The sequence below is a fragment of the Mobula birostris genome, chromosome 11 (assembly GCF_030028105.1).
Source record: "Mobula birostris isolate sMobBir1 chromosome 11, sMobBir1.hap1, whole genome shotgun sequence".
Lineage (NCBI taxonomy): Eukaryota > Metazoa > Chordata > Chondrichthyes > Myliobatiformes > Myliobatidae > Mobula > Mobula birostris.
The window spans coordinates 115320970-115348813 of NC_092380.1; the positions used below are offsets into that span (position 1 = coordinate 115320970).

Consider the following 27844-nt stretch of genomic DNA (forward strand, 5'->3'; position numbering starts at 1 on the left):
TGCCATGGTGCTGGTGGGAGGGAGTTCCGGGGATTAGAGCCAGTGGTGGTGAAGGAACATCAGACTGTGGTTTGTGACTGGAGGGGAACTGGTGGTACCTCACACACCGTCTGGGAAAGGCCGTTCAACCAGCCTGGTAGGTGTCTGTACACGGTGCACATTGCAGCCTCTGTGTGCTGGTGATGGAGTGAGCTGCCTGAGAATTGTTTGAGCCTCACTCGAGATCAAGGATTAACTTTATACATTTACATGCATTAAGGATTTGCTATGGTGTGTTGGCGCAGAGGAGGCTGTGGATGCTATCTCCTGTCTCTGTGATACGCAAGCCAGAGCATAAGCCAGGGCAGTACGATATGGAGAGCAAGCTGTTGCCCGTGCAGCAAACTCCCCCTCTCCATGCGGCTGGTGAATCCAAAGAACTGGCAGACTAGACACCGATACGGTTTGGTACCTGAGGCGTTACTGGGTTTGCCCATCAGTGTTGAACTCAGGGGCTCCAGCTCTGGATTTTTCCCTCGGGATTTACTCCCAAACTCTTCCCCATGAGTGGGTAGAGCTGCAAGGCAGCAGAGGTTTGAGACTAGAGCTTTCCTTCTCCTAGATGAGCTGCCAACCTCGGCTGATGAGCCCTATCAGCCCGGACGTGTTGGCACGACGTGCAACCAAAAGCAGCTTTCAACAAATATAAGAATAAAGAAGTCCAGTGGGTGATACTCACATTGCTTCCAACAGCTGCCTCATGGATGCCAGAGAAGTGACAGCCCTACACCCCAGGACAACACCCTCTGATCCCTCCTGGCATCACAGAGTCTCTCTGGCTGTCCACCTGTGAATGTTTGCATGCTTTCTGTTCTCAGCCCCTGGCAGGAAGGACCCTTAAGGGATTACCGAAAGATCTTGGGGTCTAAATTTGTAACTCTCTGAAAGTGGCTGCACAGATCAATAGGATGGTTCAGAAGGCACATGGCATGTTGGTCTTTAATAGTCGAGGCACTGAGTTCAAAAGTCAGGAAGTTATGTTGCATCTTTATAAAAGTCTGGTTAAGTCTTATTGTGAGTATTGCATACTGTTCTGGTCGTCCCCTTTAGGAAGGATGTTGAGGCTTTGGAGAGGGTGCAGAAGAGGTTCACCAGGGTTAGAGGGCATGTGCTATAGTGAGAGGTTGGACAAACTTGGGTTTGTTTTCCCTGGGGTGGTGGAGGCTGAGGGAGATCTGATAGAAGTTTATAAGATTATGAGAGGGAGTGTATTTTTTCCCAGGGTTGAAATGTCTAATACCAGAGGACATGTATTTAAGGTGAGAGGGGTTTAAGTTCAAAGGAGATGTGAGAGGTTTTTGTTTTACAGAGAGGGTGGTGGGTGCGTGGAATGGACTGCTTGTGGTGGTGGTGGAGGCAGAAATATTGGAGACTTTTTAGAGATGTTTAGATAGGCATATGAATGTGAGGAAAATGGAGGGATATGGACATTGTGTAGGCAGAAGGGATGAGTTTAGTTGTCCATTTAATGACAATTTAATTGGTTTGACACGACTCTAGGCTGAAGGGCCTGTTCCTGTGCTGTACTGTATGTTCTATGGTTTATGCACTAAAATGCACTACATTTTTGTTCTAAATGTGAGAGGCAGCTGGTATCTTTTCCCAGGATTGAAATGTCTAATACCAGAGGGCATGCATTTAAGGTGAGAGGGGTAACTGTCGTTTTACACAGTGAGTGGTGGGTGCCTGGAATGCACTGCCTGGGATAGTGGGGCATTTAAGGTGAAAGGGGGTAAGTTCAGAGGAGATGTGCATTAAATAGGCGGTGGCAGGTGCCCAGAATGCACTGCCAAAGATGAGGTAGATGCAGATATGACAGAGGTGTTCAAGAGGCATTTAAATAAGACACAACACCATAAGACAATAGAAACAGAATGAGGCCATTCAGCCCTCCAGTCTGTTCTGTTATTCCATGGCTGATTTATTTTCCCTCTCAACTCCATTCTCCTGCCTTCTCACCGTAACCCTTGATGCTCTGACTCATCAGTAACCTACCAACCTTAATGGGAGGCACATTTAGCGTGACGCTGTTACGTTTAGCGTGACGCTAATACAGCTCGGGTGTTCCAGAGCTCGGTGTTCAATCAGACACAGGAAACAGAAATATGGATATTGTTCAGGCAGAAGGAAGTGGTTTAGTTGAGGAACTAATCTAGTTAGTTTGGTACAACACTGTGGGCCAAAGGGCCTGTTCCTGTTCTTGTGTAGTGTTCTATGTTCTATGACATGGAGCCTGGAGCCTGGAGCAGATGTCTGCTTAGATGTTAGTCCTCACCTGTGGCCAAGAGTGAAGGGTCCAATAATCCTTTCGCAACAACTTCCGGATTCCCTTCGCTCTCCAACTCTGGAGGAGGGGGGCTCCCCTCTGTTGAATCTCTGAGGCCCCTTACCCAAGAGCAAACCTCTTTGGCTGTCCTGGAGATTCAGAGAAGCAGAAGGTTGTTCATGTCCTCACTATCCATGGTCACTGTTTGCTGTAGGCCGCTGGCTCAGAAACAGAACCTGCCCCCACCCACCCTGGCATTGTGAGATGATGTGTTCGTGTCCCACGGGGAGCAGGAGGGAGAGGACATGGAAGGAGCAGGAGGATAAGGAGGAGGATGGGAGAGAAGAGGAAGGGTAGGTGATGGAGGTAAAGGAGGATGGTGAAGAGAAGGAGGAGGATGTGGGGAGTTGGAGAAGGTGAGGAGCAGGAGGTGGGGAGCGGAGAGGTGGAGCAGGAAGTGGAGGAGAGGAGGAGGAGGGACGGTGAGGGGGAGAAGTTGGAGGGGAGGGGGAGGAGGATGGGGAGGAGCAGAGGGAGGAGGAGGAAAGAGAAGGAGGAGCAGGACAAGGTAGGAGGAGAAGTGGGAGATGGACGAGGAGGTGGAAGATGGGGTGGAGGATGAGAGGGAGGAGGAGGAAGATGTGGAGGGTAGTTGGAGGGGAGGGGAAGGAGGAGGGATAGGGTAGGAGAGAGAAGAGGGAAGGAGGAAAAGGAGGAGATGGGAGTGGGAGAAGGGGAGGAGGAGGGGATTGAGGATTAAGATGTGGAATGAAGAAGGTCAGAAGGGGTAGGGAAGGAGGAGCAGGAAAGGGAGAGAGGAGGAGGAAGAGGGGAAGGAGTGGGAAGAAGATGGGGAGGGAAGGAGTGGGAAGAAGATGGGGAGGAGAGGAGTGGGATGAAAAGGGGAAGGAGGAGGAGGGGTTGGTTGAGGTGGAGGAGGAAGATGAGGAGGATGGGGAAGAGGAAGTGTGGGGGAAAGAGAAGAAAGAAGGGTGTGAGAGGAGCAGGAGGGGAGGACGAAGCGGAGGAGTTGGAAGACGGGTTAGAAGGGGAAGAGGAGAAGGAGGAATGGTAGGAGGAGGAGGAGGGTGTTGAGGGGAGTTGGAAGGTAAGGGGGAGTAGGACGGGAGGAAGTAGGAGAAGTAGGGAGGGGGAAGGGAGGGGAGGGGCAGGGAAGAGAGAGAGGGGGAGAGAGAGAGGTGGTTTAGGGTCTGGAGGGGTTATAGAGATGGGGAGGGTTGAGGGGTTGGAGAGGTTATAGAGATGGGGAGGGGTGTAGGGGCCAGAGAGGGTTACAGAGATGCAGAGTGCTGTAGGGACTAGAGGGGTTACAGACATGGGAAGGGTGTAGGGTGCTGAGGAAGATTACAGAGACAGGAGGGGAGCAGGGACTGGAAGGGGTTACAGAGATGCGAGCGGTGTAGAGTGTTGAGGGAGTTACAGAGATTGGAGAGGTGCAGGGACTGGAAGGGGTTACAGAGATTGAAGGGGTGCAGTGACTGGAAGGGGTTACAGAGATGGGATGGGTGCAGGGACTGGAAGGGGTTACAGAGACGGGAGGGGTGTAGGGTGCAGAGGGGGTTACAGAGGCGGGAGAGGTTAGAGCTAAAGGGTTGGGGAAGAGGTGAGATGAGACTGTGGTGGGATTCCAAGATGAAGAAGTGAAGTGAGTAAATGAGTCACCACGGGACAAACAACCTCTAATAGATAGGTAGAGAGACATACTTTATTAATTCCAAGGGAAATAGAAGGATAAAGGAACAGGGTTCACACACTGTACAGTCGACAGTTGTGATACAGGGTAGGGTCATTGATTTGGTGTGAGGTCAGTGTCAATCTGCTGGGTACTCTGGTTACCTGCTCTCCACAGTGGCAAGACCTGCCTCCATCCCCCCAGCCAGAGAACCATGGTCTGTCTCTGCTGATCCATCTGGCCCTCGCTCTGCTCCACGTAGGTGCTGCCACAGGCCCTGGGCAAAGGAATGTAACTGAACTATTATACTCTTCCCTCCACAGGATTTCCCCCCAAGAGACCTCAGCAACCTGTCCGCTGCTGTCAGACAGGCTGGCAGGGACAAACTCAAGATTCAAGATTGTTTAATGTCATTCCAGTACAAGAGTGTAAAGGAGAACAAGGTAAGTGTTACTCCAGATCCAGTGCAGCACAAAAAGACACAGTAAATATACAGTGCCTTATTGCTACTTCTTTATCTATTTGCATTTGCAGTTTGTTTATAGCATACAGTTCCTGAAATTTACTTTTTACAGATCCTGTTTACAGTTACTGTTCTATAGATTTACGAAGTATGTCCGCAGAAAAAGCTCAGGGATGTATGTGGTGACATGTATGTACTCTGATAATAAATTTTACTTTGAAGGATGTTTTTGCAGGGAAATGTACTATGGACATGTGGTCGATGTTTAGATATCTCTTGTGGGATGTAAGGGATAAATTTGTCCCGGTGAGGAAGATAAAGAACGGTAGGGTGAAGGAACCATGGGTGACAAGTGAGGTGGAAAATCTAGTCAGGAGGAAGAAGGCAGCATACATGAGGTTTAGGAAGCAAGGATCAGATGGGTCTATTGAAGAATATAGGGAAGCAAGAAAGGAGCTTAAGAAGGGGCTGAGAAGAGCAAGAAGGGGGCATGAGAAGGCCTTGGCGAGTAGGGTGAAGGCATTCTTCAATTATGTGAAGAACAAAAGGATGACTGGAGTGAAGGTAGGACCGATTAGAGATAAAGGTGGGAAGATGTGCCTGGAGGCTGTGGAAGTGAGCGAGGTCCTCAATGAATACTTCTCTTCGATATTCACCAATGAGAGGGAACTTGATGACGGTGAGGACAATATGAGTGAGGTTGATGTTCTGGAGCATGCTGATATTAGGAGAGGAGGTGTTGGAGTTGTTAAAATACATTAGGACAGATAAGTCCCCGGGGCCTGATGGAATATTCCCCAGGCTGCTCCACGAGGCGAGAGAAGAGATTGCTGAGCCTCTGGCTAGGATCTTTATGTCCTTGTTGTCCACGGGAATGGTACTGGAGGATTGGAGGGAGGCGAATGTTGTTCCCTTGTTCAAAAAAGGTAGTAGAGATAGTCTGGGTAATTATAGACCAGTGAGCCTTACGCCTGTGGTGAGAAAGCTGTTGGAAAAAATTCTTAGAGATAGGATCTATAGGCATTTAGAGAATCATGGTCTGAGCAGGGACAGTCAGCATGGCTTTGTGAAGGGCAGATCGTGTCTACCAAACCTGATAGAGTTCTTTGAGGAGGTGACCAGGCATATAGATGAGGGTAGTGCAGTGGATGTGATCTATATGGCATTTGACAAGGTTCCACACGGTAGGCTTATTCAGAAAGTTAGAAGGCATGGGATCCAGGGAAGTTTGGCCAGATGGATTCAGAATTAGCTTGCCTGCAGAAGGCAGAGGGTGGCGGTGGAGGGAGTACATTCAGATTGGAGGATTGTGACTAGTGGCGTCCCACAAGGATCTGTTCTGGGACCTCTACTTTTCATGATTTTTATTAACGACCTGGATGTGGGGGTAGAAGGGTGGGTTGGCAAGTTTTCAGACGACACAAAGGTTGGTGGTGTTGTAGATAGTGTAGAGGATTGTCAAAGATTGCAGAGAGACATTGATAGGATGCAGAAGTGGGCTGAGAAGTGGCAGATGGAGTTCAACCCGGAGGAGTGTGAGGTGGTACACTTTGGAAGGGCAAACTCCAAGGCAGAGTACAAAGTAAATGGCAGGATACTTGGTAGTCTGGAGGAGCAGAGGGATCTCGGGGTACATGTCCACAGATCCCTGAAAGTTGCCTCACAGGTGGATTGGGTAGATAAGAAAGCTTATGGGGTGTTAGCTTTCGTAAGTCGAGGGGTAGAGTTTAAGAGTTGCGATGTAATGATGCAGCTCTATAAAACTCTGGTTAGGCCACACTTGGAGTATTGTGTCCAGTTCTGGTCACCTGACTATAGGAAGGATGTGGAAACATTGGAAAGGGTACAGAGAAGATTTACCAGGATGCTGCCTGGTTTAGAAAGTATGGATTATGATCAGAGATTAAGGGAGCTAGGGCTTTACTCTTTGGAGAGAAGGAGGATGAGAGGAGACATGATAGAGGTGTACAAGATAATAAGAGGAATAGATAGAGTGGATAGCCAGCGCCTCTTCCCCAGGGCACCACTGCTGAATACAAGAGGACATGGCTTTAAGGTAAGGGGTGGGAAGTTCAAGGGGGATATTAGAGGAAGGTTTTTTACTCAGAGAGTGGTTGGTGCGTGGAATGCACTGCCTGAGTCAGTGGTGGAGGCAGATACACTAGTGAAGTTTAAGAGACTACTGGACAGGTATATGGAGGAATCTAAGGTGGGGGCTTATATGGGAGGCAGGGTTTGAGGGTCGGCACAACATTGTGGGCTGAAGGGCCTGTACTGTGCTGTACTATTCTATGTTCTATGTTTGAACTTTGAAGTATTCAGCCCCCACAACTATTTTCACATTTTACTGTCTCGTTTCTAAATTTAAAATATATTGAAATAGGATTTTTAAGATAAACTACAAAACATCATGTCAAATCAAAAGAAAAATTCCAAAACCTGTCAAGAATTTACTAAAAACTAAAAACCAAAATTGTGAAGCTGAAAAAGTATTCATACCCTTTGTACGCTAACTTTCCTCGGGTGCAATAATACCCTACCAACTCACCCAATTTGTTGATGTTGAAAATTGGAAAATCACCTGTTTTCAATGAATTCATAAGAACAAATACCCCTTCTCTCTGTAAGATCCAACAGTAGGGTAGATTTTCAACAGACCAAACCAAAAGGAGCACAAAATAGCATTCCAGACAAGTCAGGGATATGATAATCGAGAGGCACAAATCTGGGGAAGGGGACATGACTATAATGTATGAATCTATTTCTTTTAGAGCAAACACCTCCCCCCTTAGCACTTCATATTGATCTGTTGTCTGTGCATGCGCTGTTGTCTATGCATGCGTATTGCGCGCTCTCTCTCTCTCTCTCTCTCTCACTCCCTGCAATGTGAATACACCAGTTAAAGCCATCTCCCGTGTGCCTGCTTTAATTTAATCAATATGTAGTTATGTAGTTGTGCACAGACACAACTAATTGGCAATGAGTACAAACCTGAATGTCAGAAAATATCATGAACTGCACTGACAGATATGGGACAAAACAGTGAGAGTTAAACAGCATGAGAAAGCCATCACAGACACTAAGAAAGGCTTGGTAACAGTGAAAGACGTGCTGAATTTACAGTGAAAATAACGTGGTGATAACTTCAGTCTGGAAAATTGATGAATTTGATAGCACTAATGAAAGTTGGGAGTCGTATATCAAGAGGGTTGAACTGTATTGTAATGCGAACAACGTGGAGGAGCAAAAGAAACCCCCTACACTTCTTAGTTTAATGGGTGCAAGAATGTACTCATTACGCAGCCCAATAACCCCTGCAAAGCCAGCAAGCAAGAAGTTCGACGAAGTTGTTACAATATATCACTTGGGCTCTAAGCTGCTGGTAATAGCTGAGAATTTAGATTTTACAAAAGGAACCAGTCAAAACATGGAAGCCTTTCTGTATACTTTGCAGAACTGTGCAAACTTTCCCAGTACTGTGACTTCAGAGATGGACTTTCTGATGCATTAAGGGACAGGCTTATTTGTGGCATGCATAGTCAGAGCACTCAAAAAAGGCTACTGTCCGAAATAATGGACATTGACCAGTGCAATATTGTTGCAGACTGCAACAAAGGACGCAGCAGAACTACAGAAAAGGTTAGAATGTGAAATGCATAAAATTGTCCCTGAATGTTGCAAAAAGCTAAAAATGTTATCAATGTGGCAAATCCTCCCATGATGCAAATGACTGTTGATTCAAAGAAAAGCTCTGCAGAAAGTGTCACAGACAAGATCATAGAGAGAGAGTGTGCAAGGCAGACAAAAAGCAAAGCAAGTGACAAGTCTCAAACACCAAACAAAGCAAATGCATAAAGTAACCAAGTATAACACAGAATCAGACAACATAGAGTCTGACAAGGGTGAACTGTCATGTCTAGAACTGCATAGTACTACTGAAGCAGATCACAAAATCATCTGGATCACAATCGATGCATCGGTGTAAAACTGAAAATGGAGCTGGATACAGGGTCAGCTTTCTCCATGATTCCAGAGGCTGACTACAACAGACTGTTTTAAAAGCCACCATTAGAGAAGACCTCAATGATGCTAAAGACTTACACAGGTGAAAAAGAGATTCCTAAAAGCAAACTGAATGTAAATGAGACGTATGGAGACCAGACACAACAGGGAGAGCTTTATGTATTGAAAAGTGGAGAGCCAGCAAGTTTTGGACATAAGTGGTTGAGAAAAATCCAACTAGACTGGCACTCAATCAAAGCTCTCAGTGTGAAGTCAACAGGCAACAGCAGCCCAAATGGTTGCACTAACCAGAGACTCGCACAGTTGCTTTGTGCTAATGAGAAGGTGTTTGAGAAGGGGATTGGTAAACTCAAAGACATGAAGGCCAGAATCGAATTGAGTGAAGCAGCAACACCAAGCGTGTCCAGTGCTTTACGCACTACAACTTAAAGTGGATGCTGAACTGCAGAGCTTAGAGGCGTCTGGAATTCTCTCCAAAGTTGAGTGGAGCGATTGGGCCATGCTCTTTGTCCCAGTGATCAAGAAAGGAAAGGTCAGACCCATTCACATATGTGGAGACTTCAAAGTGAGCATCAACCCAGTGCTGCGTACTGTGCAGTATCCTCTGCCATGAATAGAAGACATTTTGGCATCTTTGACAGGCAGGGAGATTGACTTGTCACAAACCTATCTGGAAATGGAGAATGAGGAATCAAGCAGGAAGTTCCTCACTATCAGCACTCACAAGGGACAGTTCCAGTATAATAGTCTTGTCTTTGGCGTCACATCAGCTGCAGCAATTTGGCAAAGGGCAATGGACCAGGTGCTCCAAGGAATCCCAGGAACACAATGCTACCTTGATGACATCATCGTGACTGGCAAAAAATGATGAAGAGCCTTGGCAAAGTGTTTACCCGGCTGAGTGAGTATGGTCTGCACGCAAAGAGAGGGAAATGTGATTTTTTTCAAGAATGAAATCTCATATTATGGACATTTAATTAACGAACATGGCTTACATAAGTCACAAGAGAAGAATGAAGCAGTGATATAGGCACCCAAACTGGAAAATGTATCACAATTCAGATCATATTTGGGCCTTGTAAACTACTACCACCGGTTTCTCTCAAACATTGCTACAGTGCTGCATCCATTAAATGCACCGTTACAGACAGGAGCAAAGTGGGAATGGTCAGAAAGATCTGAAAAAGCATTCAAGGAAGCAAAGAGACTTATAACATCCAATGAACTTGCTACCCATTATATACATCCCTGCTCATCAGACTGGTGTGTGATGTATCCCCTTATGGTGTTGAAGCCGTTTTGTCACTTATTATGGAACATGCATCTAAACGCATTATTGAATTTGTTTCAAGATCACTAATGAGTGCAGAATGCAACTACACACAGATCAACCAAGAGGCCTTAGTCTAGTATGAGGAATATAGTAGTTCCACCACTTGGTTTATGGACAAAGGTTTACGCTAGTGACAGATCACTGACCCCTTGTGTCGATTTTCAATCTCAGGAAGGGAATTCCAGTGATGACTGCTACTCTGTTACAACGCTGGGCACTATTCCTCAGAGCCCACTCTTATGACATGGAATTCAAGGGTACCAAACAACACAGCAATGCTGATGGTTTGTCACATCTTCCATTATTGGCAACTGAAAAAAATGTCTTCATGTTGTGACCCAGCAGAGGTGTTCCACACGGCATTGGTGGACCCAACATTGCTAAAAGTCTATGAAATCACCATGCGAAGATGGTCAGCTCATGGTAACCCTGTGTTTCCAGAGTTCTCAATGAGACCAGACTAACTGTCGTTATGTCAAAGAATGCTGATGTGTGATCTCGTGTTGTAGATCCTTCTAAACTACACACCAGAGTGTCAGAAAATCTGCGTGAAGGACACTTGGGGACAGTCAAGATGAAGAGTCTCACCCAGAGCTACAAGTGGTGGCTGGGTTTAGTTAAACTGATTGAAGACTTGGCCAAAAGCCGTTCAGGATGCCAACAAATTCAAAATGCACCCCCACAAGCACTGTTACACGTGTGGGAGTGGTTGTCATCACCATGGCAAAGAGTACATGTTGACTTTGCTGGGCCATTCATGTGGACTCCTTATTTCTGATTGCTGTGGATGCTCATTTGAAGTGGCCGGAGTTTATACCCGTGAGGTTAACCACTTCAGCAAAGGCTGACTTTGCTCTGAGGACCACCTTCGCCAGAAATGGCTTACCAGAGGAAATTGTGAGTGACAACAGACTACAATACAAGTCAGAAGAATTCCAAATGTTGATAAAGGAAAATGTCATCAGACATATCAAGTCAGCTCCTCACCACCCAGCATCAAATGGGTTAGCTAAAAGATTTATCCAAACCTTCAATAAGTCCAATAAAGCGATGGACAAGGACTTTTATGTACAGCACAAGGTGGACAACTTCTTTTTTGTATCAGAACTCTGTTCATATGACAACAAATCAAACACCTGTAATGTTGTTCATGAACAGCAATCTGAGAACTCACATAGACCTTCTGAAACCAGATCTACGGAGGGAAGTGCAGAACAAACAGTTCAGCTATTTGGCAAGTGAAGCAGCAAGCAGCTGTGAGACTGGACAGGAAGCCCTAGTGTGAAGGCAAGTGGACACCTCGTAGAACTGGACCACTGATGTACACAGTGGATGTTGGAGATTAGACATGGAGACATCATGTGGACCAGATATTGGATGCTCAACCAAAGAACACACCTGAGTTGAATGCATCCAACAAGGAGGACACATTACAGTCACCAGACTTACTTCTCAGTGATGATCATGTCACTGACAGTTAGGTGACACCAGAAACTCAGAACGTTGTCTTAGACAAGACACCCACCAAACCCAATGCCACTCCACAGGTCCAGAGGCGCTATCCTGAAAGGAACAGATCGCCACCCAAAAGACTGAATTTTTAGAACTGTGAAGTTAGTTATGGACTGTAATTAGAATAGCTGAACAGAGGAGCTGAAGGCAGTGTGGACAGGGCCAACGAACTTAACCTGTTCTTTAACAGATTTGACATTGTGACCCCTGCCCATCCCCCACATGAGCCATCTGTTGTCGGCCCCCAACCAACACATATTCCACTCTCCCCTCCTACCCCTCCTCACAGTCCCCCACCCTGCTCTCATGACTATACCCCTCCCCCACACGAAACCACCACGGTGGGCTTCACGGCTGAACAGGTGAGAAGACAGCTGAAACGTCTCAACCCAAGCAAGGCTGCAGGACCGGATGGTGTCAGTACCAGAGTGCTCAAAGCCTGTGCCCCTCAGCTATGTGGAGTACTTCGCCATGTATTCAACCTGAGCCTGAGGCTCCGGAGGGTTCCTGTACTGTGGAAAACGTCCTGCCCCGTCCCTGTGCCGAAGATGCCGCGCCCCAGCGGCCTCAATGACTACAGACCGGTGGCATTGACCTCCTACATCATGAAGACCCTGGAGAGACTTGTTCTGGAGCTGCTCCGGCCTATGGTCAGGCCACAATTAGATCCCCTCCAGTTCACCTACCAGCCCCGACTAGGAGTTGAGGATGCCATCGTCTATCTGCTAAACCGTGTCTACGCCCACCTGGACAAGCCAGCGAGCACTGTGAGGGTCATGTCTTTTGACTTCTCCAGTGCATTCAACACCATCCGTCCTGCTCTGCTGGGGGAGAAGCTGACAGCGATGCAGGTGGATGCTTCCCTGGTATCGTGAATTCTTGATTACCTGACTGGCAGACCACAGTACGTGTGCTTGCAACACTGTGTGTCCGACAGAGTGATCAGCAGCACTGGGGCTCCACAGGGGACTGTCTTGTCTCCCTTTCTCTTCACCATTTACACCTCGGACTTCAACTACTGCACAGAGTCTTGTCATCTTCAGAAGTTTTCTGATGACTCTGCCATAGTTGGATGCATCAGCACGGGAGATGGGGCTGAGTACAGGGCTACGGTAGGAAACATTGTTATATGGTGTGAGCAGAATTATCTGCCGCTTAATGTGAAAAAGACTAAGGAGCTGGTGGTAGACCTGAGGAGAGCCAAGGTACCGGTGACCCCTGTTTCCATCCAGGGGGTCACTGTGGACATGGTGGAGGATTACAAATACCTGGGGATACGAATTGACAATAAACTGGACTAGTCTAAGAACGCTGAGGCTGTCTACAAGAAGGGTCAGAGCCGTCTCTATTTCCTGAGGAGACTGATGTCCTTTAACATCTGCCGGACGATGCTGAGGATGTCCTACGAGTCTGTGGTGGCCAGTGCTATCATGTTTGCTGTTGTGTGCTAGGGCAGCAGGCTGAGGGTAGCAGACACCAACAGAATCAACAAACTCATTCGTAAGGCCAGTGATGTTGTAGGGATGGAACTGGACTCTCTCACGGTGGTGTCTGAAAAGAGGATGCTGTCTAAGTTGCATGCCATCTTGGTCAATGTCTCCCATCCACTACATAATGTACTGGGTGGGCACAGGAGTACATTCAGCCAGAGACTCGTTCCACCGAGATGCAACACAGAGCGTCATAGGAAGTCATTCCGCCTGTGGCCATCAAACTTTACAACTCCTCCCTTGGAGGGTCAGACACCCTGAGCCAATAGGCTGGTCCTGGACTTATTTCATAATTTACTGGCATAATTTACATATCACTATTTAACTATTTATGGTTCTATTACTATTTATTATTTATGGTGCAATTGTAACGAAAACCAATTTCCCACGGGATCAATAAAGTATGACTATGACTAATTGTGAAAGCATGTTTATTCAAAATATTGGTTTATGAAAGGGGAATTGAATATTCGGTACATATGCAGTTTTATGTTGCATTATCCTAAAGGTGGAGATAGTGTAAATTGTGGATCTATTTCTTTTAGAGCAATGACCTCCCCCTTAGCATTTCATATTGATCTGTTGTCTATGCATGCGTATTGCGCTCTCTGTCTCACTCGCTGCAATGTGAATACACTAGTTAAAGCCATCTCCTGTGTGCCTGCTTTTATTTAATATATATATAGTTGTGCACAGACACAGCAAAGACCATCTCAAAGGCATTGAACGTACCTCGGGAGCTCAGTGTAGCCCACTGTGAAACCACAGCCATGCTGCCTAGGTCAGGCTACCTCTCCAAGCTTAGTTGCCGGAGAAGAATGGCACTTGTGTGATGCCAGCAGTCACTGAGTGAGATGCAGAAGCCAGTTGCTGCAACTGGAGATGAAATTCATAGCTCCACAATCTCTAAGGCCTTGCACAAAAAGAGTATTTATGGAAGAGTTGCAAGGAAGAAGCCCTGGCTAAAAATAAAAGCATATCCTTGCCCATAAAGACTTTGCAAAGTGTCACTGAGAAGATGCTGTAAAGATATGTAAGAAGGTCTTGTGGGTGGATGAGACTAAGGTGGAACATTTTGGCCTCAACACTAAGTGGTAAGCGTGGCGTAGTAACACCATCCCTACTGTAAGTATGCTGGAGGGAGCATCATGCTTTTGGGATGCTTTTCACCAGGAGGGACTGGAAATCTGGTCAGGATTTCATTGATGGGAAGTTGAATACTGCTAAATACAGAGAGATCCTTGTTAAAAACCTGCTAAACTCTGACAGAAAGCTTAAACTGTGTAGGAAATTTGTCTTTCAGCAAGTCAATGGCCCAAAGCGCACTGCCAGAGTAACCATGGAGTGGCTTCAAATGAAGAAAATTTATGTCCTTGAGTGGCCCGTTCAGAGTCCTGATCTTAACTCAATCAAACATCTCTGGCAAGATCTCAAGATTGCAGTCCATCGCCACTCCCCAAATAACCTGGCACAGCTTGAGCAATTTTGCAAGGAGGAATGGGCAAATCTTGCTCCAACATGTTGTGCAAAGCTAATAGAGACTTATCCAAAAAGACAACTGGACAACTGGCTGTAATAGCTGCAAGAGGTGGTTCAACTGAGCAAAGTTGGGGGGGGGGGAATACTTTTGAACTGCTGACATTTCAATTTTTGAAATTTTAGTTTTTCATGCTTTACACTTTCCCCTGTTTTTGGGCTCTACTGAAAAAGTGAAACATGTGACTCACAAATAAAAATTCTTAGTTAAGTTGATCAAAATCCCTTATAATACTCAATATATAGAAACGAAGGGTTGGGGATGAGTACATTTTCAAGACACTATAATAACAAAAGTTAGCTTATATACATTGATTGTCTGTCCATAAGGAGACACTAGGCACCGGAGTGTCTGTACATAAGATGACTGACAGGAAATGATAAAATAGTGGTGGTTGGGGGTGTGGAGGGGTGGGTTAGTGAGTGGTGGTGTTGATCAGCTTCACTGCTTGGGGAAAGGAACTCTTTGAGTCAGGTGGTCCTGGTGTGAATGTTATGTAGCCTCCTCTCTGATGGGATTGGGACAAACAGTCCAATCCTTCATGATGTTACTGGCCCTTTTCCGGCACCTTTCTGTATATATGTCCCTGATGACGGGTAGGCTTGTGTTGGTGATGAGTTGGGCAGTTTTGACTACCCATTTGAAGTCCTCCTGTCCACCCTGGCGCAGCTTCTGTACCATGCAGCGGCGCAGCTTGTTGGGATACTCTCTGCTGTGAAGATCACACATGCAGAGCCCGGTGATATGTGGCTATATTTCATTAGAGTTTGAGGAGATTTCGTATGTTACCAAAGACTTCTGCAGAGTGCACTCTGGTATGGTGCTTCATGGGAATGTAGACTTAGCCCTTCACGAGCACAACCCTCTCAACCATCGAGGACATCTTCAAGGGGTGTTGCCTCAAGAAAGCAGACCCTTACCACAGGCCCTGCCATCTTCTCGCTATTAACAATGCGGAGGACTACAACTCATAGGAGCAGAATTATGCCATTTGGCCCATTGAGTTTGCTCCACCATTCCATCATGGCTGATTTATTAAACTTCTCAACCCAGTCTCCTACCATCTCCCCGTAACAAGTCACTGGGTATATTCAAAATGGAGCTTGATACACCAAGTTTGCAGGGAGAAGATAACCATGAAGGAATGGTGAAGCATCCTCAATGGGCCCAACAGCCTGATTCTGCTTCTATGTCTTATGGTCTTAAAACAAGAGATCGTAGAGGTGTGTAAGATGATGAGAGGCATTGATCGTGTGGATAGCCAGAGGCTTTATCCCAGGGCTGAAATGGCTAACACAAGGGGGCATAGTTTTAAGGTGCTTAGAAGTAGGTACAGGGGGGATGTCAGAGGTAAGCTTTTCACACATAGACTGGTGGGGGCGTGGAATGGGCTGCCAGCAAAGGTGGTAGAGGCAGATGCAACAGGATCTTTTAAGACACTTTTAGATAGGTACATGGAGCTTAGAAAAATAGAGGGCTATGCGGTAGGGAAATTCTAGGTGGTTTCTAGACTAGGTTACATGGTCAGCACAACATTCTGGCTCAAAGGGCCAGTAATATGCTGTAGATTTCTATGTCCTATGTTCTACGTCTTCTGTATTGGTAGTAAGTACAGGAACGGAAGACACTGTTTAAACAGAGAGGGACGCCCAAGCATTGGTAGACAACCGTAGGGGGTCGTTGGGATGGTGGGCGAAGCACTGGTCTTTATTGAAGGGGGTATGGAGTGAAGACCCAGTATATGATGATGAATGGGTAATGCTGGTTTTACAGGGTGTTGGTGAGGGCATAAAACATAGGAATAGAATTAGGCCAATTGCACTCACTTCCGCCCCCTGACACCCTCGAGTTTCTGCTGGAGCACTGTGTACAGCGTACTGCTGCGGTCTCCATACCTCTGGAAGGGCGTGCTTATGTTGGAGGTGGTGTACAGGAGGGTCACTCACTGCTTCCTGGAGAGGAGGTGTTCCGCACAGAGTGGACCCAAGAGGGTGGCACGGTGGTGTAATAGTGAAGATAACTTATCACAGCAGCCATGATAGTGCATCAATTCCTTCTGCTACAGTGGGCAGATGCAGTTTCACTGACTAACCTGACATCTCTGCTCCATGGCTCGGAGATAGTACCGATTGTAGCTGTGCTCCTGCTGAAGTGTCTCCGCCAGCGTCCGACACTGTGCCTCCTCACACTGGACCTGCAAGACCAACAGGTCAAAGGGTGAAGGTTGGGGTATTTATCTGCACGGGGGTTAGCGTCGAAGAGTCCTACAACACAGAAACAGACCCTTTGGCCCAACAGGCTTACCTGTGCTCGTCCTGAATTTCCCTTGTATCCTCCTAAGATCTTTCCTATCCACGTGCTTATCCAAACGCCTTTTAAGTTTGACCATTTCCTCCAGCAATTCATTGCATATACCCACCATTCTCAACAGTTGCCTCTTAGGTTGCCGTTCTTCAACAGGCAATGCCTCAAAAAAGCAGCATCCATCATTAAGGGCCGCCCTCATTCCCTCATACTGAACACTGCTACCATCAGGGTCCAGGTACAGGAGCCTGAAGACACACACTCTGTCTTTTAGGAAGAGCTTTTTTCGCTCTACTATCAAATTTCATCACTTTTTTTCTTTTGGCACCATGTATACAATTTCTTATTTTAATGTAGTGTTTTTATTATTATGTATTGCAATGTACTGCTGCCACAAAACAACAAATGTCATGACAAATGCCAGGATTCTGATTCTGATTTTAAATCATTTCCCTCTCATCTTAAACCAGTGCCCTCTAGTAACCTTTGAAACCCTGACTAATCAATATACCCAATAATTTGGCCCCCACAGCTGTTGTGGCAATGAATTCCACAGATTCACTACCCTCTAGCTAAAGAAATTCCTCCTCATCTCCATTCTAATGGGACATCCCTCTATTCTGAAGCTGTGCCCTATGGTCCAAGACTCATCCACTATAGAAAACATCCTCTTCTCATCCACCATATCTAGGCCTTTCAACTTTCGATAAGTTTCAATGAGATTCCCCCTCATTCTTCTAAGCTCCAGTGAGTACAGGCCCAAGGCCATCAAACACTCCGCATATGTTAACCCTTTCATTCCTGGAATCATTTGTGTGAATCTCTTCTGGACACTCTCCAATGTCAGTACATTTTTTCTTAGATAGGGGCCCAGAACTGCTCACAATACTCCAAGTGCGGTCTGACCAATGTCTTATAAAGTCTGAAAATCACATCCTTGAAGAGAAAGGAAAGTCGTATTCTCCTGAACACACAGAAAAACAACTTTGGAACATGGAGTTCAAACAATCCTTTCTGCCCACCTCTGTTGCACAGTCAAAGGACCATTCAGCACAGAGAGAGGCTATTTGGCCCATCCAACTGGTGCTGGCTTTCTGACAGTGTGTCCGCCCACTCCACTCTGCAACATTGTCCAGTGTTTCTGCACTGCCATTTGAAAATAGAACATATGAGGGTATAGATAGCGTAAACACAAGCAGGCTTTGCTTTTCCACTGAGGTTGAGTGAGACCAGAACTAGAGGTCATGGGTTAATGGTGAAAGGTGAAATGTTTAAGGAAACACGAGAGTGTTGAATGAGCTGCGTGGATGTAGATTCAATTGTAAAATTTGGAAAGGTACAGGGATGGGAGGGGCATGGGGGGTATGGTGCAGGTTAGGGTTAATAGGGCTAGGCAGATTAATAGTTCAGCACAGACTAGATGGTATGAAAAGCCTGTCCTGGTGCTGTAGTGAAAAATACAAGTGTACAGCAGAGTACAGACATTTCTACCCTCTTCACCCTCTCAGCACCATCTCCCTCAGGCCAGTCACACCTCAGTTCACAGCTTGTTGTTCCTCCACCCCACTCCCAACTTTCTCAGCAACTCCACACCCAAGTAACGTCAGACATTCATAGATCACAGAACAGTAGAGGCTCTTCAGCCCACAACGTTGTGCTGACCCTTTAACCTACTCTAAGATCAATCCCTCCTACACAGCCCTCCAATTCTCTATCATCCATGTGCCTGTTTAAGAGTCTCTTAAACATCCCAGACGTGTCTTCCTCCACCACCACCCCTGGCAGCGTTTTCCATGTACCCACCACTCTCTGTAAATAACTTACCTCTGACATCCCCCTCTATGCTTTTCTCCTGTCACCTTAAAATTCTGCCCCCTTCTGTTAGCCACTTCCACCCTGGGAAAAAGTCTCTTGATGTTTACCATAAGACACAGAAGCAGAATTAGGCCATTCAGCCCATCAAATTTGCTCCACCATTCCATCATGGTTGATCCCGGATCCCACTCAACCTCATACACATGACTTCTCATCATATTCTTTGATGTCCTGACCAATCAGGAAACTATCAACTTCCATTTTAAATATACCCATGGACTTGCCCTCCACCGCAGTCAATCCCGACCAAAGGAAACATCCTCTCCACGTTGAACATATCTAATCTTTTCAACATTCAGTAGATCCCCTCACACTCTTCCACATTCCAGTGTGTACAGGCTGAAAGCTGCCAAAAGCTCCTCATATGTTAACCCTTTCATTCCCAGAATCATCCTCCTGAACCTCCTCTGGACTCTCTCCAATGACAACACATCCCTTCTGAGGGTTGGAGCCCAAAACTGTTGACAATACTCCAAGTGCAGCCTGACCAGTGTCTTATTAAGCCTCAGCATTATCTCTTTGCTTTTATATTCTATTCCCCTTGAAATAAATGCCAACATTGCATTTGCCTTCTTTACCACAGACTCAAACTGTAAATTAACCTTCTGGGAGTCTTGCATGAGGACTCCTAAGTCCCTTTGCACCTCTGATACTTGAATTTTCTCCCCGTTTAGATCATAGTCTGCACTATTATTCCTTTTACCAAAATGCATTGTCATACATTTCCCAACACTCTATTCCAACTGCCATATTTTTGCCCATTCTTCCAATTTGTCTAAGTCTTGCTGCAATCTCATTGCTTCCTCAGCACTACCTACCCTTCTACCTATCTTCGTATCATTCGCAAACTTTGCCACAAAGCCATCAATTCCATTATCTAAATCACTGACAAACAATGTGAAAAGTAGAGGTCCCAATACTGACCCCTGGGGAACATCACTAGTAACTGGCAGCCAACCAGAAAAGTCCCGTTTTCTTCCCACTCACTGCTTCCTGCCTGTTAGCCATTCCTCTATCCATGCCAGTATCTTTCCTGTAACGCCATACGATTTTATCTTGTTAAGCAGCCTCATGCGTGGCACCTTTATTTCATTGGAATACTGATACATGTGACTTATGCTTCTCCTCATCAAACTGCAGTATTAATTTAATCATATTATGATCACAGACTCCTAAGGGTTCCTTTACATTAAACTCCCTAATGAGACCTGAGTGTTATTACACAACACCCAATTTAATATAGCCTTTCCCTGAGTCGGCTCAAGCATAAGCTTCTCTAAAAAGCCATTTCATTGGCATTCAAGAAATTCCCTCTCCTGCGATCTGACACCAACCTGATTTTCCCAATCCCCTTGCACAATGAAGTCCTCCATTACAATTGTGACATTACCCTTATTATGTTCCTTTTCCAGCTCCCTTTTGTAATCTCAACCCCACATCGTGTTTCATATAATGGTTTTGTCACTCTTGCAGTTTTTAACTCCACCTACAAAGACTCAACATTCTCTGACCCTGTGTCACCTCTTTCTAAAGATGTAATCCATCTTTTACCAACAGAGCCACACCACTGCCTATGCCTTCCTGCCTGTCCTTTTAATATAAAGTAAGACCTTTAATGTTAAACTCCCAATTATGGCCTTCTTTCAGGCACAACTCAGTGATGCCCACAACGTCATACCAACCCATCTCTAATTGCACCACAAGTTCGTCCACCTTATTCCGAATGCTACACGCATTTAAATACAGCATCTTCAGTCCTGCGTTCTTCGCCCTTTTGAATTTTGCCTCTGTGGTACAACTTAACTCTTTGCTCTGTCTGCATTTGAACTCAGTCATTAGCCTGTCCTTCCTTACATTCATGTTACACCCATCATCTACCTGTAAACCTGCTGGCTCATCCTCAGCTGTATCATCCTGGTTCCCATCCCCCTGACATTTAAAGTATTCTCAACAGCTCTAGTAAACCTGCATGTAACCTGTCCCTTTTGTACTGGTCACACCTGCCCCAAAAGAGGTCTCAATTGTCCAGAAATCTGAATCCCTGCCCCCTGCTCCAATTCCTCAGCCACCCATTTATCTGCCACCTCGTTCCATTCCTACCCTCACTGTCACGTGGTACAGGCAGCAATCCCGAGATTACTACCCTTGAGATCCTGCTTCTCAGCTCCCTTCCTAACTCCCTGTATCCTTTTCTCAGGACCTCCTCCCTTTTTCTATCTATGACGTTGGTACAACCTCTGACTGCTCACCCTCCCGTATCAGGATATTGTGGACCTGTCCAGAAATATCACAGACCCTGACACCTGGGAGGCAAACTACCATCCATGTTTCCTTTTTGCTTCCATAGAATCACCTATCTGTCCCCCTGACCATAGAGTACTCAATAACTGCTGCCATCATCCTCTTCAGTTTCCTACCCTCCTGAGGCACAGGGCCAGACTCAGTGCCAGAAGAATGGCCTCTGTTGCTTCCCCCAGGAAAGCTGTCTCCCCAAACAGTTCTCAAAATGGAGTACTTACTGTTGAGGGGGTCAGCCACTACCTGCCAATCTCCTTTTTTTCCCTGACAGTCACTCATTTGTCTGTCTCCTGTAGTCTTGGGGTGATTACCTCCCTGTAGCTCCTGTCTATCATCTCTTCACTTTCACAAACAGGCCGAAGGTCATCGAGGTGCAGCTCCAGTTCCTTAACACAGTCTGTAAGGAACTGCACCTCAATGAAACTGATGCCAACCCCATTCAGTGAGTCTGCCACCGCTGCCCTTCACGCCACCGCTGCCCTTCACACCGCTGCCCTTCACCCCACCGCTGCCCTTCACGCCACCTGCCCTTCACCCCACCGCTGCCCTTCACCCCACCGCTGCCCTTCACACCACCTGCCCTTCACACCACCTGCCCTTAACCCCACCGCTGCCCTTCACCCCACCGTTGCCCTTCACCCCACCGCTGCCCTTCACGCCACCTGCCCTTCACCCCACCTGCCCTTCACGCCACCTGCCCTTCACGCCGCTGCCCTTCACGCCACCTGCCCTTAACCCCACCGCTGCCCTTCACCCCACCGTTGCCCTTCACCCCACCGCTGCCCTTCACGCCACCTGCCCTTCACGCCACCTGCCCTTCACACCACCACTGCCCTTCACGCCACCTGCCCTTCACGCCACCTGCCCTTCACGCCACCTGCCCTTCACACCATCTGCCCTTCACCCCACCGCTGCCCTTCACCCCACCTGCCCTTCACCCCACCTGCCCTTCACACCACCGCTGCCCTTCACCCCACCTGCCCTTCACCCCACCTGCCCTTCACCCCACCTGCCCTTCACCCCACCGCTGCCCTTCACCCCACCTGCCCTTCACACCACCTGTCCTGTGCAGTGTAGGTAGTTGTTCAGTTGCCTCCGTACCCACCTTGCACCGCAGAGCGCTGGCGTGGTCACTGAGCACTGCAGAGCGCTGGCGGAGTTGCTGCCGCTCGGAGAGCGCCTCGTTCAAAAGCAGCTGATTGCTTATCCGCAGGGCATTCAGTGTCACCAGCTGATGGACAGAGAAGATATCGTTAAACCTACAGACAAGGACCAGATCTCATTGTGAGCAGCAATGTGCAGGGCTGAGGGAGGCACAGTTCGCTTTCTATAAACATCACCTCCTGTATGTAAGCTGTTTTTATGTCCTTTCCTTTTTTTTGTAATTTATTTTTTATTGAACTTCATCATCAAACAAACATTTCCACAAGATGTATTTCAGATACTGTACATATATATCATTTAATCATATTTGTCACAAATCTCCACATAATATTTATCTGAGGTATACACTTATAGAATGGAGAGGAAAGAAAGAACAATCGAAAGATGAAAACTATGTACAGAGTAGGGAGTGATCTTTTTTTACAACATATTCATTGACTTGTGAAAATAAAATCAGGCCTATGAGGTGTTATGTAGTTAAACCGTTTTTTCCAGTATGAATCAAATTGTTCCAACTTATGATTTAGAGATGTTTATGTCCTTTCCTGTGTGGGTAAATTAGGATTTAATTTGAAGAGCACAGTGGAAAGACATATCTCTCCATCCACTCTTTATATCCCTAGAAACAGCAATATCTTTTCACAAGTAAGAGATCTCATTACAAACACCAAAGAAAGTTTCATCTCGGGTGATTTTTGAGAAGTTGTTGCATAGTTCTGTGGAGCTACACAGTGAGAGCGGTAGAAGGAGTGCCCAGTTTTAGTGTACAAATCATTTAAAATGACCAGCAGTGCAGAATGAGAAACATTTCTCCGTACACTTTGATCGTACGTCTGTGCAATGTTCTCCTGAAAAGCCTTCTTTTCAAATTCCACCATCGATCTCCAGCCCTCATGAATAATTTTCAAAGCTGCCTCCATGTCGTCGGTTCCCATGTGTCCCTCCAGCATCCGCACTCCGAGCTTCGATCTCTCAATCTGCTCGCCCATGGAGAGCAAGTCCTGTGGGAATAGAAGGGCAGGAGCTGGTAAGCATTCACCGGGAACAGGCTGGCCCAGAAACCTCCTTTCCACTTCTATTTACACCACGACCATAAGACATTAGGCCATTCAGCCCATCGAGTCTGCTCCACCATTCCATCATGGCTGATTTATTATCCCTCTCAACCTCATTCTCCTGGTAACCTTTGACACTCTAGCTAATCAAGAACCCATCAGCTTCTGCTTTAAATATACTCAATGACGTGGCCTCCACAGCCATCTGCAGTAATTAATTCCACAGATTCACCACCCTTTGGCACTCACCCACGATAGAAACATCCTCTCTATATCAACATACACAAAGTGCTGGAAGAACTCAGCAAGTCAAGCAGCATCTATTGTCACTTCAAGACGTGATGAAGGGTCTCGGCCCGAAATGTCGACAGTTCTTGCCTGACCTGCTGAGTTCGTCCAACGTTTTGTGAGGACTTCCAGCAGCTGTAGACCTGGTGTTAATGAACAAACATTGCAGGCCCAGGCCCTTCTTCAGGACTGGAGAGGAAGGGGGAAGACGCTGGAATAAGAAGATGGGGAAGGGGAAGGAGAACAAGCTGGAAGCCAGGCGGGTGGGAAAAGTAAAAGGCTGAAGAGGAAGGAATCTGATGGGAGAAGAGAGTGAACCGTCGGAGAAAAGGGAAGAAGGAGGGGCACCGGGGCAGGTGACAAGCAGGTCAGGAGAAGGGGCAAGAGGCCAAAGTGGGGAATAGAAGAAGAGGGGAGGGGGAAGAGAATTTTTTTTCCAGAAGGTAATATTTAAGAGAAGTTTGGATAAGTACATGGTGTAAATCAATGGGACTAAACAGATTAATAGTTCAGCACAGATTAGATGGGTTGAATAGCCTGATCTGTGCGGTAGTGTTCTATGACAAGTGTCCAGCAGAGTACAGAGCCTCCTACCCTCTCCGCTTCTCTCAGCACCATCTCCCTCGGGTTAGTCCCACCTTCTCAGTACACAGTTTGGTATTCCTCCATCTCCCCTTTTCTCAGCAACTCCACAAAATGGCTGACAACACAGAACAGTACAGGCCCTTCACCCCACCGTATAATGCTGAGTCTTCAATCCCTCCTACGTAGCCCATCTATCTGACCATCTATGAGTCTCTTAAATGTCCCTCCTCTCCATTTACAGCCCCATGCTGCACACAGTTTGACCAATTACACCTCTAACATTCCCACAAGACTGCCAGACAAATCTCTCTCCAGCGCTGAGCCCAACCTCATGGTGGTTCAGGGTGGCAGAGTGGTACAGCAGGTAGAGCTACTGCCTCAGTGTGGAATCCATTGCTGCAGACGGCTGTGGAGGCCAAGTCATTGGGGATATTTGAAGCGGAGGTTTATAGGTTCTTCATTAGTCAGGTTCTCACTGCCCTTCACTCAAATATTCTTTAAAATCTATTATTTTTGGGAGGTGCGTCACTGCCCCCCCTCACTTCTCACAGGATCCCTGCCCCCTGACTCCCCCCTGTTTTCACAGTGAAAGGTTCTTTGATGCCCTGTCAGAGGTTAGGGGAGAAGGCAGAAGAATGGCGTTGAGAGGGATTACAGAATGGTGCAGCAGACTTGATGGGCTGATGTACGAACTCTGCTCCTGTGTCACGTGGTCTCACAGTTCCAGAGTGCCGGCTTCAACCCCGACCTCTGGTGCGGACTGCTTAGAGATCGCAGGTTCTCCCTGTGACTGCATTGTTCCCCCGGGTGTTCCACCTTCCTCCCACATCCCCCCCAGAATAAATTATACTCAGCAGTCTGTTATTGTTCTGTCTGCTTGGAGCTCGCAGGTTCTCCATGTGACTGCATTGTTCCCCCGGGTGTTCCACCTTCCTCCCACATCCCCCCAAGAATAAATTATACTCAGTAGTCTGTAAACAACAGGAATTCTGCAGATGCTGGAAATTCAAGCAACACACATCAAAGTTGCTGGTGAACGCAGCAGGCCAGGCAGCATCTGTAGGAAGAGGTGCAGTCGACGTTTCAGGCCGAGACCCTTCGTCAGGACTAACTGAAGGAAGAGTGAGTAAGGAATTTGAAAGTTGGAAGGGGAGGGGGAGATCCAAAATGATAGGAGAAGACAGGAGGGGGAGGGATGGAGCCAAGAGCTGGACAGGTGATTGGCAAAAGGGATACGAGAGGATCATGGGACAGGAGGTCCGGGAAGAAAGACAAGGGGGGGGGGACCCAGAGGATGGGCAAGAGGTATATTCAGAGGGACAGAGGGAGAAAAAGGAGAGTGAGAGAAAGAATGTGTGCATAAAAATGAGTAACAGATGGGATACGAGGGGGAGGTGGGGCCTTAGCGGAAGTTAGAGAAGTCGATGTTCATGCCATCAGGTTGGAGGCTACCCAGACAGAATATAAGGTGTTGTTCCTCCAACCTGAGTGTGGCTTCATCTTTACAGTAGAGGAGGCCGTGGATAGACATGTCAGAATGGGAATGGGATGTGGGATTAAAATGTGTGGCCACTGGGAGATCCTGCTTTCTCTGGCGGACAGAGCGTAGATGTTCAGCAAAGCGGTCTCCCAGTCTGCGTCAGGTCTCGCCAATATATAAAAGGCCACATCGGGAGCACCGGACGCAGTATATCACCCCAGTCGACTCACAAGTGAAGTGTTGCCTCACCTGGAAGGACTGTTTGGGGCCCTGAATGGTGGTAAGGGAGGAAGTGTAAGGGCATGTGTAGCACTTGTTCCGCTTACACGGATAAGTGCCAGGAGGGAGATCAGTGGGGAGGGATGGGGGGGACGAATGGACAAGGGAGTTGTGTAGGGAGCAATCCCTGCGGAATGCAGGGGAGGGGGGGAGGGAAAGATGTGCTTAGTAGTGGGATCCCGTTGGAGGTGGCGGAAGTTACGGAGAATAATATGTTGGACCCGGAGGCTGGTGGGGTGGTAGGTGAGGACCAGGGGAACCCTATTCCTAGTGGGGTGGCGGGAGGATGGAGTGAGAGCAGATGTACGTGAAATGGGGGAGATGCGTTTAAGAACAGAGTTGATAGTGGAGGAAGGGAAGCCCCTTTCTTTAAAAAAGGAAGACATCTCCCTCGTCCTAGAATGAAAAGCCTCATCCTGAGAGCAGATGCGGCAGAGACGGAGGAATTGCGAGAAGGGGATGGCGTTTTTGCAAGAGACAGGGTGAGAAGAGGAATAGTCCAGATAGCTGTGAGAGTCAGTAGGCTTATAGTAGACATCAGTGGATAAGCTGTCTCCAGAGACAGAGACAGAAAGATCTAGAAAGGGGAGGGAGGTGTTGGAAATGGACCAGGTAAATTTGAGGGCAGGGTGAAAGTTGGAGGCAAAGTTAATAAAGTCAACGAGTTCTGCATGCGTGCAGGAAGCAGCGCCAATGCAGTCGTCGATGTAGCGAAGGAAAAGTGGGGGACAGATACCAGAATAGGCACGGAACATAGATTGTTCCACAAACCCAACAAAAAGGCAGGCATAGCTGGGACCCATACGGGTGCCCATAGCTACACCTTTAGTTTGGAGGAAGTGGGAGGAGCCAAAGGAGAAATTATTAAGAGTAAGGACTAATTCTGCTAGACGGAGCAGAGTGGTGGTAGAGCGGAACTGATTAGGTCTGGAATCCAAAAAAGAAGCGTAGAGCTTTGTTCTGTCTGCTTGGGGCTTGCAAGTTCTCCCTGTGACTGCATTGTTTCCCCGAGTGTTCCACCTTCTTCCCACATCCCCCCCAGAATAAATTATACTCAGTAGTCTGTTATTGTTCTATCTCAATACACTGTGTAATGATCTGAACAGTATGAACAGTAGGCAAAACAAGCTTTTCACTGTAACTTGGTACATGTAACTATTATAGATCAATTTACCAACATGCAGGTGAATTGGCTGCTGAAAGTTGTCCCTAGTGTGTGGGTGATGGCTGGAATTTGGGGAGAAGTTCATGGGAATGCGCGGAGACTAAACATTGGGATTAGTGTGAACGGCCAGTTCAGTTTGAGTGGTCCGTATGTCCTGTTTCTGTGCTGTAGACCTTACGACACCATACCTATTGCTGAAATCATCATCCTGAGTTCCCCTACCAACAGCAGCCTGGGGTCAACACCAAACAGAACCTCAGCCAGACCAACCAGCTACACACTGTGACAACAGGGGGGAGTCTGAGGGCAGGGATCCTGTGGAGGGAGAGGGAAGGGCAGTGATACTAGTGTCCCACAAAAAGAATGGACTTTATGGAGTATTTGAGCGAAGGATGTGGAAGTTGGAGCGAGCTCTGGGCAGGATGAGGGGAATGAACAGTTGATGGTTCAGGCTGAGATTTTTCATCAGAATTGGAAAGGAAGAGGGAAGGAGCCAGAATAAGAAGGTGGGGTGGAGGGAAGGAGTACAAGCTGGCAGCTGACAGGTGACAGGTGAGACCAGGTGAGGGGGACAGGGTACAAGCTGGCAGATGACAGGTGAGACCAGGTGAGGGGGAAGGTGGGTGGTGGAGGGAAGTACGAGCAGGTGAGACCAGGTGAGGGGGAAGGTGGGGGGGAGGGGAAGGAATACAAGCTGGCAGGTGACAGGTGAGACCAGGTGAGGGGGAAGGTGGGTGGGTGGTGGAGGGAAGGAGAACAAGCTGGCAGGTGACAGGTGAGACCAGGTGAGGGGGAAGGTGGGTGGTGGAGGGAAGGAGTATGAGCAGGTGAGACCAGGTGAGGGGGAATGTGGGGGGGGAGGGGAAGGAGTACAAGCTGGCAGGTGACAGGTGAGACCAGGTGAGGGGCAAGGTGGGTGGGTGGTGGAGGGAAGGAGAACAAGCTGGCAGGTGACAGGTGAGACCAGGTGAGGGGGAAGGTGGGTGGGGGAGGAA

The 27844-nt window shown here is 47.3% G+C and overlaps 1 protein-coding gene across 2 annotated transcripts in view; it reads right to left on the reverse strand.

Annotated features, from left to right (window-relative positions):
• LOC140205582 (uncharacterized) overlaps positions 1-27844 on the reverse strand; it is a 72010-nt gene that overhangs the window by 31877 nt on the left and 12289 nt on the right. For both annotated transcript variants that reach the window (XM_072273222.1, XM_072273223.1), the window contains exons 6-10: positions 22816-22998; positions 21939-22064; positions 16449-16550; positions 4163-4275; positions 2315-2454 (exon numbers count right to left, since the gene is read on the reverse strand). In XM_072273222.1, coding sequence (XP_072129323.1) covers positions 2315-2454; positions 4163-4275; positions 16449-16550; positions 21939-22064; positions 22816-22998 — 664 coding nt within the window. The remainder of the gene's footprint in view (positions 1-2314; positions 2455-4162; positions 4276-16448; positions 16551-21938; positions 22065-22815; positions 22999-27844) is intronic.